The following is a 12,500-nucleotide window of genomic DNA, read 5'->3' on the forward strand; positions in this document are numbered from 1 at the left end:
ATATATATATATAAAGAGAGAGAGGTTGGGGGGGGGTAAGAAAACCCTACAAGAGGTCTTCACTGGGGCGCTCCAAGAGGCTCGTCTTGACAAAGATAAAGTCATCACCAAGGGTGGAGAAAAGTTTGTAGCCTTTCTCCTGCAGGAAGGTGGCAAGAGCCTGGCTTCCCTCAGGTACGTGGCGATGCTCCACACACAAAACATCGATGCTCACGCTCTCCCAAGGTACAGTCTTCAATACCTGAAGTAGATACGAGGATTAACCTGCGTGGTTATAGACACACTCCTGGTCACCATGCATGTCTATAACACCACCCTGTTTTATCATGGTCACCATATATCAACGCTATATGATTACCACGCATGCTGCAATACACACTTCTCCATTCAGTCTTAGAACAGCTCTCTGGGCACCACCCACCTGTAGCTCGGCTCCTTCTACATCCAGGGACAAGAAATCTACGTGTGTAGAGTTGAGGGCAAGCAGGAGTGAGTAGAGAGGGAAGCACTTGACTCTAGCGTAGATGCCCTGTCGCCCTCCTTCCTCAGATCTACTCACGATGTGACCCATGGTGTCGCTCTGCCTGAGGAAAGGTACCACATTAAGTCACTCATACTCACAACATGATGAGAAAAAGAAAGAATCTTGTTTAAAAATATATATGACACTATTTAGAAATGCCTGCATAAAAACAAGTCATGAAAGAAAAGCTGTTAAAGTTGAAACACGAAAAGTAGATATAAGAAATGTACCAAGTTAACTGATATATTAACTACTACTTTTACTGCCACAACTACTACTGCTGCTATTATCACTACTATATACACCAATGCTATTATTGTTACTAATACTACTTACTTGAAAGACACTTCTCTAGGGAATGGGTTGGGTGAGAGGCAGGCATGGATCGAGTGTGCTTTCCTGCTCCTCTTGCGGAGGGCCCAGAAATTCCATGGGTCAGGCTCGACCAGCAAGCCTTTCCAGCCTAGTTCACGCTCCAGGTACAGTGTGTTGCTGAGCTCCTCACCGTTGTAGGCTCCAGCCTCCACGAAGAACCCGCCTCGCTACAACAGGTAGTTGGTTAGGTAGGTCATTATGGCTGTGATTTACCTGTACATTAGCGTAAATACTTTAAATACCTAAAATAGAGATAAAAGTAAACACTAAAGTGTATATATACACACACACACCGAGATATACAGTTTTAGGTGTGTATATCTATGTGCATAAAGATATACACACACCTATTAGCTTATATACAGATATACACCTCCTTCAAGTGTATATACACTCATATATGCACCTGTTTTCCTTCAAGGGAAGGATGGGATGGGAGGCTGTGCCTTGATGCTGATGAAAGGCTTCTGGAGTTATCCTATCCTTTATTGGATGAAGCCTAATTAATTCCCATTTCCTAGGCTCTGTAAGACACCCAGGGATTTAGCGTTTTCCCATGAATATAACAGTAATAATACCGTTGATTGGTTAAGTGGGCTTAGGGCCTATCGACACACGAGGGTAATTAATGCTGCTCACTGCCTGTTCGCTACCAGTCAAGAATACTTCAATCCCTAGAGTACAGACTAAAACAAACTCAAAGCATATGTACCCTGACAGACTTGCATCTTGCAGTGCATGTATCCTTGAACAATACCGTATACAACTCTGGGTTCAATATACCCAGCTACTTAGTAACATTAAAAATGCGTCTCTTGCATATCCTTCCTGCTCCTTTGAAGATACGTACGTGTGTAAACACATGAAAGCTTCTCAGATTCCCTGTTTATTTGCAGTCACGCGTTTTACAGCGATTTCTTCCATACCCAGCTATATGACTGTGGAGAAAAGGCTTGACTCTGCTGAGATTTGAAACAGCTCAACAATTCATGGGAGAAAAACTACTGGCTGATCTTTTGTTGTAGAGCAAAAAATTGTCATTTTCACGGAGAAGCGTTGAACCCGTAAGGGTCATATAGAGCTTGGAAGTGGGTGGAAATCAAGTTTGATCCAAGGAAGGGGACAGTAGGTCGAAATCTTTGGGTCAAGAACCCGCCTGGATTTATATCAAGGACTAAACAAGAGAGTGAAAATGTTATTCTACAAATCATTAGTAAAGCCTCATTCAGATTATGCGGCGCAGTTCTGGTCCCTATACTACAGGATGGAGTGAATGCATTAGATATTAAAATACCGAGGAGGCATAGGATATACACAGACTAGTGTATGTTTGTCAATGTATATAAATGCTAAGATTACTTTAATACATAAAATATTATTTTATCAACTGGAGGGGAACAGGTAGCATTGGAGTCTTAATGATCCTTTGAGCAGTCGAAAAGCTTGAAGCGCAATTAATCATCTAACATATGACAAAATTTGCTGTCTGAATGAGGAATATTTGATACGAATATAAAATGAGAGCCCGGAAACTGTACTGCTTAAGAGATATAGAATGAAGGGAGGTATAATTAAAGTACACATGTGGAACACAATTGTAAAGGGTATTCAAGTTTGATAAATTTACAAAGTACTTGTTTGGAAACAGTTGCAGACGAGAGGAACACTCTCTAAACCTTTTAATTTTGGGGGGTCCGTGAAGGAGTGCTTTCCAGATACTGTACCAGAGGTTGACATAACACCCCATGTTAGAATAAATGATGACACTGGAAAACTCACACGAGATATGTTGGTCAATACGTGGTATGAACTGGGGTATCGACTTGTGCTACTAACTACCTGAAATATACATGATGAACTTGCAAAAGCTTCGATAATAGTGAAGCTGTGTAAAAGCTATTATCCCTGCTATCATATGCACAAAACTTCACTTTCGTATTTCTTGACATAAAAACTGAATTTGTTCAGAAAGGGATTGTGGAGAATTATATATATATATATATATATATATATATATATATATATATATATATATATATATATATATATATATGCAAAACAACCACTGTGAAAGAATAGAAATTCCAAGCGCTTTCGTGACTACTCACATTATCAAGGAACATTGTTCCTTCTTTATGTTAATTTACAAGTTAATAATTTTGTACCATAAAAAATTAGAAAACTTACCTAACCTTATTATAACAAACGCAATTTAATTTAGCCGAATCGAACTAAATATATTTTACATAAGTTTACAGTAATTTAGTAATTAACAAACACAATGAAATGTATTTTTTCGTTAGGTTTAGAATGGGTTTTGCTAAATTATTGCATACACAAATTTCCGCTTGTCCTATATAGCAAGATGAGTATTGCTATTTAAGCCAAGATCGCAAATTCTGCCTATTCGGCACGACATATATATATATATATATATATATATATATATATATATATATATATATATATATATATGTATATATATATATATATATATATATATATATATATATATATATATATATATATATATATATATATATATATATACAGGCAGTAATTTCATGCACTGGTCAGGGAGGTATACCATCTTTTAGGAGTGAAGAAGACCAGAATGTAAGTGTGGTGGAGGTACGTGAGGCATTACGTAGAATGAAAGGGGGTAAAGCAGCTGGAACTGGTGGGATCATGACAGAAATGTTAAAAGCAGGGGGGGATATAGAGTTGGAGTGGTTGGTACTTTTGTTTAATAAATGTATGAAAGAGGGGAAGATAATTAGGGATTGGCGGAGAGCATGTATAGTCCCTTTATATAAAGGGAAGGGGGACAAAAGAGATTGTAACAATTATAGAGAAATAAGTTTACTAAGTATACCAGGAAAAGTGTACGGTAGGGTTATAATTGAAAGAATTAGAGGTAAGACAGAATGTAGGATTGCGGATGAGCAAGGAGGTTTCAGAGTGGGTAGGGGATGTGTAGATCAAGTGTTTACATTGAAGCATATATGTGAACAGTATTTAGATAAAGGTAGGGAAGTTTTTATTGCATTTATGGATTTAGAAAAGGCATATGATAGAGTGGATAGAGGAGCAATGTGGCAGATGTAGCAAGTATATGGAATAGGTGGTAAGTTATTAAATTCTGTAAAGAGTTTTTATGAGGATAGTGAGGCTCAGGTTAGGGTGTGTAGAAGAGAGGGAGACTACTTCCCGGTAAAAGTAGGTCTTAGACAGGGATGTGTAATGTCACCATGGTTGTTTAATATATTTATAGATGGGGTTGTAAAGGAAGTAAATGCTAGGGTGTTCGGGAGAGGGGTGGGATTAAATTTTGGGGAATCAAATTCAAAATGGGAATTGACACAGTTACTTTTTGCTGATGATACTGTGCTTATGGGAGACTCTAAAGAAAAATTGCAAAGGTTAGTGGATGAGTTTGGGAATGTGTGTAAAGGTAGAAAGTTGAAAGTGAACATAGAAAAGAGTAAGGTGATGAGGGTATCAAATGATTTAGATAAAGAAAAATTGGATATCAAATTGTGGAGGAGTATGGAAGAAGTGAATGTTTTCAGATACTTGGGAGTTGACGTGTCGGCGGATGGATTTATGAAGGATGAGGTTAATCATAGAATTGATGAGGGAAAAAAGGTGAGTGGTGCGTTGAGGTATATGTGGAGTCAAAAAACGTTATCTATGGAGGCAAAGATAGTAGTACCAACACTCTTATATGGGTGTGAAGCTTGGGTGGTAAATGCAGCAGCGAGGAGACGGTTGGAGGCAGTGGAGATGTCCTGTTTAAGGGCAATGTGTGGTGTAAATATTATGCAGAAAATTCGGATTGTGGAAATTAGGAAAAGGTGTGGAGTTAATAAAAGTATTAGTCAGAGGGCAGAAGAGGGGTTGTTGAGGTGGTTTGGTCATTTAGAGAGAATGGATCAAAGTAGAATGACATGGAAAGCATATAAATCTATAGGGGAAGGAAGGAGGGGTAGGGGTCGTCCTCGAAAGGGTTGGAGAGAGAGGGGGTAAAGGAGGTTTTGTGGGCAAGGGGCTTGGACTTCCAGCAAGCGTGCGTGAGCGTGTTAGGAGTGAATGGAGACGAATGGTACTTGGGACCTGACGATCTGTTGGAGTGTGAGCAGGTTAATATTTAGTGAAGGGATTCAGGGAAACCGGTTTTCATATAGTCGGACTTGAGTCCTGGAAATGGGAAGTACAATGCCTGTACTTTAAAGGAGGGGTTTGGGATATTGGCAGTTTGGAGGGACATGTTGTGTATCTTTATATGTGTATGCTTCTAAACTGTTGTATTCTGAGCACCTCTGCAAAAACAGTGATAATGTGTGAGTGTGGTGAAAGTGTTGAATGATGAAAGTATTTTCTTTTTGGGGATTTTCTTTCTTTTTTTTTTTTGGGTCATCCTGCCTCGGTGGGAGACGGCCGACTTGTTGGAAATATATATATATATATATATATATATATATATGCAATAAGATCACAGTAAACAGGTGATTTCAGAATATGCAAAACAACCACTCTGAAAGAATAGAGAAATTCCAAGCGCTTTCGTGACTACTCACATTATCAATGTGAGTAGTCACGAAAGCGCTTGGAATTTCTCTATTCTTTCAGAGTGGTTGTTTTGCATATATATATATATATATATATATATATATATATATATATATATATATATATATATATATATATATAATCAGCATTTTAGCATATACTCACCCCTGGACCACCTTACTCACCTTGCCTCTGAGGATCTTGGCTACCACCTTACTTTGGCCATTCTGTGAGAAGTCTGTGGTATTGGGATTGTTGAGGTTGTAAGGAGCGGTGGCGGGGTGCACAAGATGGAGCTGTCTGATGTAGGTGACCAGGTCTGGGTGATGCTGAGGCGCTCCTTCTAGGTCGTGGTCCTCTAGTTCCAATACTTGCCGTGGGCTGGCATGCCGGCTCAGCGCTGCACCAGCACAATATACAAATTATTACTAACGCAGTACATTAACTACAGAAAACTGGCTGATACTTTATTAACTGTTATGGAAAAGTGTTTGACACCTTACAAATATACCACAAATCAATCACGCTGAGCTTAATATAAAAAAAAACAAATGCTACTACCCACCATCCTAGGACACAATTGAAAAGAATTTTAGTCATATCTTCTTAAGAGCTAATTTATCAATTCACATTATTATACGCATGTGTTAACTCGAGTCATAACATAGTGCAAAATGTTTTATATAGCCTACCAATGACGCCGTGAGTCTAGCTAGATATATGACATTTTTCTGCACCAAACACTGCCTGTCTGTTATATAATCGTGCGCTTTCCACCTGCATAAGAGCATGGTAGTAGAACAAAAATGGTTCTACATGACCATAATTTTTAAAGGGGTGGACCGGTAAGGCAGCGGAAGGCCTCGGTCAGATGACCAAAAGCTCCAAAGGCGGGTCATCATCTGACTAAGACCCGCGTCAGGAAACATTTGTCCTGTTTCCTGACGAACCTTACCTAACCTAACCTGCATACGATAGGAGTTGGGGAGAGACAGGTCAGATGACCAAGTTTGGTGCCAGTGAGGGGCTCTTGATCTAGGGAAATGAACCTGTCCTCTTCCTTGGATAGAACGTGATTTACTCCCGTTCCCTTACGGGTTTAGTGCTTCCCCAGCTCAATAGGTAATATCTCACAAAAAAATTATTTTATGTCAAGAACAGCTTATTTGCTCATTCTATTATCTCTGAAGGATAGCTCCTTGATGTTGGTGACTGATCCAAGAATCATGTGTAAACCTGTAAAAAATTCACCTACACAATTCAATAAAAATCCAAACCTTCCTCTAAGATACACCAATGCTGAGAGTTGAAAGTTATTCAAGTTACTACACAGTAACCTTGGAGGAACAACATGAACATATACCCTGATACAGAAGCCGATCGGACCAAGCATTCTGAAGTTATAAACTAAAACCTAAGAGGAAAAAATCCGACAACCACTACTGTTTTCCCGTTTGGGGTATGTCTAATATGCCCTACTGGTTAAATCTTCATAATATAACGTTGTTGTACGCCTAAATCATCTCTGAGTCCTCTGAATTATTTTACCAATTTTTGTCTAAAATGTTTGTAGACTCCTGAACAACATTTATTTACTAATTAAAACTTGTATGATTTCTCAAATAAAGAGAGCTTTCTAACATAAGAATGGAGGAACACTGCAGAAGGCCTACTGGCCCATACAAAGCAGGTCCTTTCAAAATATGCTGGACAGTAAATGTGACTTCATCCCTCACAAAGCAGAGCAGGCTGGGCGTCCCCATGAGGTAACCATAAGTGTAAAATGGTATGGTGACACTGACAAGCTATGGAAAAAGATACTTATGGACAGTTCAGGACATTTATTGGAGGAAACGTTTCGCTAAGAGTGGCTTCCTCAGTCGTGGCGAAACGTTTCCTCTAATAAATGTTCTGAACTGTACCTAGTGTCTTTTCCCACAGCCGTAAGTGTGACTGGTGCGACTGCAACAGGGCTACGATAGAGGTCTTCCACAATCGAAAACTCAAAGTGTAAGGTCGTGAAGGGTACAGAGTAGTATACATATTGAATGCTTGCAACACCAGAAATCCATGTACACGTAAAAGTTGGGCCCTAACCCTGCAAAACTTGACCTAGATGTTAGTCGGCTGCTGTGGATGGAATCCTTGGGAGCAGTGGTTCCCAAACTTTTTCAGCTTGTTACCCAATTTAACATGCCACATAAAGCATGTTACCCCTTTCACAAAATGTTGTTATTATTGATATATATGGCTAAACGTGAACGTATACAGCCTCGCATACTCTGCTAATCCTAGCAAAACCATTGAAAATGTAAGAACCACACATACATTATATATAAAATTAATAATAGCTACAAATTCATAGTAACAGTCGGTAAATACTAACTATATACTGCACAGGGCAGTACACATACATACCAGCTTATGTCTACCTCGGCTGATGCTCGCAGATAAACTGACAGTGTGAAATAGAGGCAGCCTCAGGAAGTGAGTGACGCGTACTGGACAGGTCGATCTGGGCTACTGGGTGACTTTTGTCCTGAAGCATACTTGTCAAAATACTTTTGGGTTTCCACACACTTAGCTATATATTTCTTCTTTTCTAATACTGTATATTAGTTTTTGATGTTTATTGTTATTTGGTTTAACTTTATTACTTACTTATAATAGGTTTACTTTACAACTTTATATACTAAGACAAAGTTAACAATAATCCTCATACCGGGTACCGCATTGTTTTCTTGATTTTCAGAATTCATAACTTTTTTTCTGTCACCCCTCCATTACCCCCCAAAAATGGTTAAATTACCCCCAGGGGGTAATTTACCCCCAGTTTGGGAACCACTGCTTGGGAGGAACAGGGCCTTATGATATCTCCCTAAACCGAGTTTATACGATTAAACATTTAGTTGTTGCTTCTTCTTCTTCCACTCACCCTTAGCGTTGAGGAGGAAGAGGAGGGAAATAAGGGCGAGGACAGTGGCCAGGAGAATAGAGAGAGGTGCAGCTCGGGGCAGACGACCAGGCCTCGCACACCACCACCACCACTCAGCCCACACACCCATCTTCTCCCACGCCCACCTGTAGACAATAAATATTAGTGTTCCCTAACACTAGCCACAGGTCATCTACATTCACTCACCATCAGATCCACAACACAGAACTTTACAACACTATCACTATTCTTAATTTTTACATTAATGTAAAACTTAATAATTTTGTACCAAAAGAACCTTAGAAAACTTAATTAACCTTATTATAATAAGCGCAATTTAATTTAGCCTAATCCAATATAATTTAGATAAGTTTACAATAATTTAATAATATACAAACACAATGAAATGTATTTCTTTCGTTAATTTCAGAGATGCTTACGAAATTACTGCACACACAATTTTCCACTTACCTTATTCGGCAAGAAGAGCGTTGCCATTTAAGCCAAAATGGTAAGTTTTACCTATTCGGTCAATTAGCAAGAACTCATTTAAAATTAAGTCCTTTCTGAAATTTTCTCTTATACGATTAAAGATATATTTTTTCATTAATGTTAATGTAAAAATTTTTAATTTTGCACCAAAAGAATCTTAGAAAACTTACCTAACCTTATTATAACAAGCGCAATTTATTTTAGCCTAATCCTACTAAATATATTTTAAATACTTTTACAGCAATTTAATACCAAGCAAACACAATGAAATATATTTTTTTCGTTAGGTTTAGAATGATTTTTGAGAAATTATTGCATACACAAATTTTCGCTTGTCCTATATAGCAAGATGAGTATTGCTATTTAAGCCAAGATCGCAAATTCTGCCTATTCGGCACGACGTTTTATATATATATATATATATATATATATATATATATATATATATATATATATATATATATATATATATATATATAAAGAATAACTTAGAATATACGAACAGTCGGACGCTTGATATCTTCATCGCCCTCCCTACTTAAGTCTCTCAGATAAAGCGAACATATTTGATTACCGTATGTATGGCACCTATCCTGTGTGATGGAGTATGAGAGACCTCATCCCGTGTGACGGAATATAAAAGGACATCCATCCTGTGTGATGGTGTATGACATGAATCTCATCCCGTGTGATGGAATATGACACAGGGCCTCATTCTGTGTGATGGAATATGATATAAACCTATCCTGTGTGGTTGGGATTACGACTGAATGTTGAGAGCAGGTGGAGATCCAGTGCTGGAATGGTTGGTGAGTTTGTTCAAAATGTTTATGAAATAAAAAGTTGCCTAGGATTGGCAGAGCATGTATAGTTCCTTTGTGCTCAGGGAAACGAACAAGAGTGTGTATAAGAATCACAGGGAAGATGTATGGGCAAGAAACCTTAGAGCCCCAGCTCCGGTTCACCTAGGATTAAGTACCTGGGTGCGAGTGTTTCTATATCCTCGACCCAAATTCATGACAGTAGTAAATAGGTGTTCGGGTGTTTGTCGACGGTTGAGGGTCACATCCTAGAAAATGACCTGATACTGAATAGTCTTCCTGGTGTTAATTTACAGATGAATTAAGAATTTATAAACCCGTGCTGACTATAAGCCTTGAACCCTAACACAGTATCGTATTCTTCCTGATATACCTAATTACGGTCTTCCCGTCTTTGAAAGAGTAAACTCAGGTTTAACACAAGCACATAAAAATAACAGTTACTGTCTAAAAATGCTCCTAGAATATACTTTCTTTGGTGGTAGTTCATTTGTCAGAAGAGTTGTGAAAAAAAATGCAGACACGGATCTTAGTGATACGATGCCCCACTCCGTGGAGCTGTGGTCACGTTAATTACCATTTTGTCCTAGGCACATGTCGATTAGACACTAGGCCTGTTGTATATGCGTACGTGCGTACGCATATACATATGTATGTGCGTGTGCGTGTGCGTGTGCGTGTGTGTGTGTGTGTGTGTGTGTGTGGGTGTGTGTGTGTGTGTGTGTGTGTGTGTGTGTGTACTCACCTAGTTGTACTCACCTAGTTGAGGTTGCGGGGGTCGAGTCCGAGCTCCTGGCCCCGCCTCTTCACTGATCGCTACTAGGTCACTCTCCCTGAGCCGTGAGCTTTATCGTACCTCTGCTTAAAGCTATGTATGGATCCTGCCTCCACTACATCGCTTCCCAAACTATTCCACTTACTGACTACTCTGTGGCTGAAGAAATACTTCCTAACATCCCTGTGATTCATCTGTGTCTTTAGCTTCCAACTGTGTCCCCTTGTTACTGTGTCCAATCTCTGGAACATCCTGTTTTTGTCCACCTTGTGTGTGTGTGTGCGCGCGCGCGCGCGCGCGCGTCTCTCTCTCCTGCCGAATAGGTAAAACTGGTCAATTAGCAAGAACTCATTTAAAATTACGACCATTCTAAAATTTTCACTTATACGTTTAAAGATATATTTTTTTCATTTATGTTAATGTAAAAATTAATAATTTTGTACCAAAAGAACCTCAGAAAACTTACCTAACCTTATTATAACAAGCGCAATTTAATTTAGCCTAAACCAACTAAATATATTTTAGATAAGTTTACAATAATTTAATAAACAAAATGAAATATGACTCACGAAATCGTAATGACACGATTGCAAACAAACCATACGTGATGACACAATCCGTGGAGCTGTGGTCATGTGATGACACGCTCGGTGGAGCTGTGGTCGTGTGATGACACGCTCGGTGGAGCTGTGGTCATGTGATGACACGCTCGGTGGAGCTGTGGTCATGTGATGACACGCTCCGTGGAGCTGTGGTCACGTGGTCGTGTGATGACACACTCCATGGAGCTGTGGTCACGTGATGACACGCTCTGTGGAGCTGTGGTCATGTGATGACACGCTCCGTGGAGCTGTGGTCACGTGATAACACGCTCCGTGGAGCTGTGGTCACGTGATAACACTCCGTGGAGCTGTGGTCACGTGATGACACGCTCCGTGGAGCTGTGGTCATGTGATGACACGCTCCGTGGAGCTGTGGTCACGTGATGACACGCTCCGTGGAGCTGTGGTCACGTGATGACACGCTCCGTGGAGCTGTGGTCATGTGATGACACGCTCCGTGGAGCTGTGGTCATGTGATGACACGCTCCGTGGAGCTGTGGTCATGTGATGACACGCTCCGTGGAGCTGTGGTCATGTGATGACACGCTCCGTGGAGCTGTGGTCATGTGATGACACGCTCCGTGGAGCTGTGGTCATGTGATGACACGCTCCGTGGAGCTGTGGTCATGTGATGACACGCTCCGTGGAGCTGTGGTCATGTGATGACACGCTCCGTGGAGCTGTGGTCATGTGATGACACGCTCCGTGGAGCTGTGGTCATGTGATGACACGCTCCGTGGAGCTGTGGTCATGTGATGACACGCTCCATGGAGCTGTGGTCACGTGATGACACGCTCCGTGGAGCTGTGGTCACGTGATAACACGCTCCGTGGAGCTGTGGTCATGTGATAACCATCGGTTATTTTCCCCAGCAAATTTTTGAAATAAAAAAATACCTCATAGCAGCGTCCTTCGATAGACTTTTTTTTTTATTTCGTGTATAAACTGTTCTAATTATGGAAAATGATGTTTACTCTTCCACCTATTTCTCCATCCTTCATCTGCCTCTCCCACCTATTCCTTTATTCCTGACTCACCTCTCCCTCGCTTTCCTTCATCTCTTACCCGCCACTCCCTCCCTCCAATCCCCCGGCCCCATTAGTTCCCCGAATGTTCCCTCCCTCCCTCCCTACCTACCAACAACTGTCACTCTCCCATCTCTCCCTCCACTCAGCCCCAATCCATCCTTATCCCATACATACCTTCACGCCCGCAGATACAAATATTGATCAGCTCCATCACCACCAACAACACTTGTACTCCAGCATCACGTGCTTCTCACCATCACCACCAACATTTGTACTCCAGCATAAAGTGGTTCTCAACAACACTTGTACTCCAGCATAAAGTGGTTCCCAACAACAACACTTGTACTCCAGTAAAGTGGTTCTCAACAACAACACTT

The 12,500-nt window shown here is 40.3% G+C and overlaps 1 protein-coding gene across 4 annotated transcripts in view; it reads right to left on the minus strand.

Moving 5' to 3' along the window:
• LOC128695372 (protein Star-like) overlaps positions 1 to 12,500 on the minus strand; it is a 20,401-nt gene continuing 7,901 nt past the window's right edge. For 3 of the 4 annotated variants that reach the window (XM_053785911.2, XM_070084837.1, XM_070084839.1), the window contains 5 exons: positions 8,406 to 8,551; positions 5,656 to 5,870; positions 860 to 1,065; positions 422 to 584; positions 1 to 241 (listed from right to left, as the gene is read on the minus strand). In XM_053785911.2, coding sequence (XP_053641886.2) covers positions 47 to 241; positions 422 to 584; positions 860 to 1,065; positions 5,656 to 5,870; positions 8,406 to 8,535 — 909 coding nt within the window. In that variant the 5' untranslated portion in view covers positions 8,536 to 8,551 and the 3' untranslated portion in view covers positions 1 to 46. The remainder of the gene's footprint in view (positions 242 to 421; positions 585 to 859; positions 1,066 to 5,655; positions 5,871 to 8,405; positions 8,552 to 12,500) is intronic. The other variant, XM_070084838.1, reaches the window with a different exon arrangement.

The sequence above is a fragment of the Cherax quadricarinatus genome, chromosome 14 (genome assembly GCF_038502225.1).
Source record: "Cherax quadricarinatus isolate ZL_2023a chromosome 14, ASM3850222v1, whole genome shotgun sequence".
NCBI classification, from domain to species: domain Eukaryota; kingdom Metazoa; phylum Arthropoda; class Malacostraca; order Decapoda; family Parastacidae; genus Cherax; species Cherax quadricarinatus.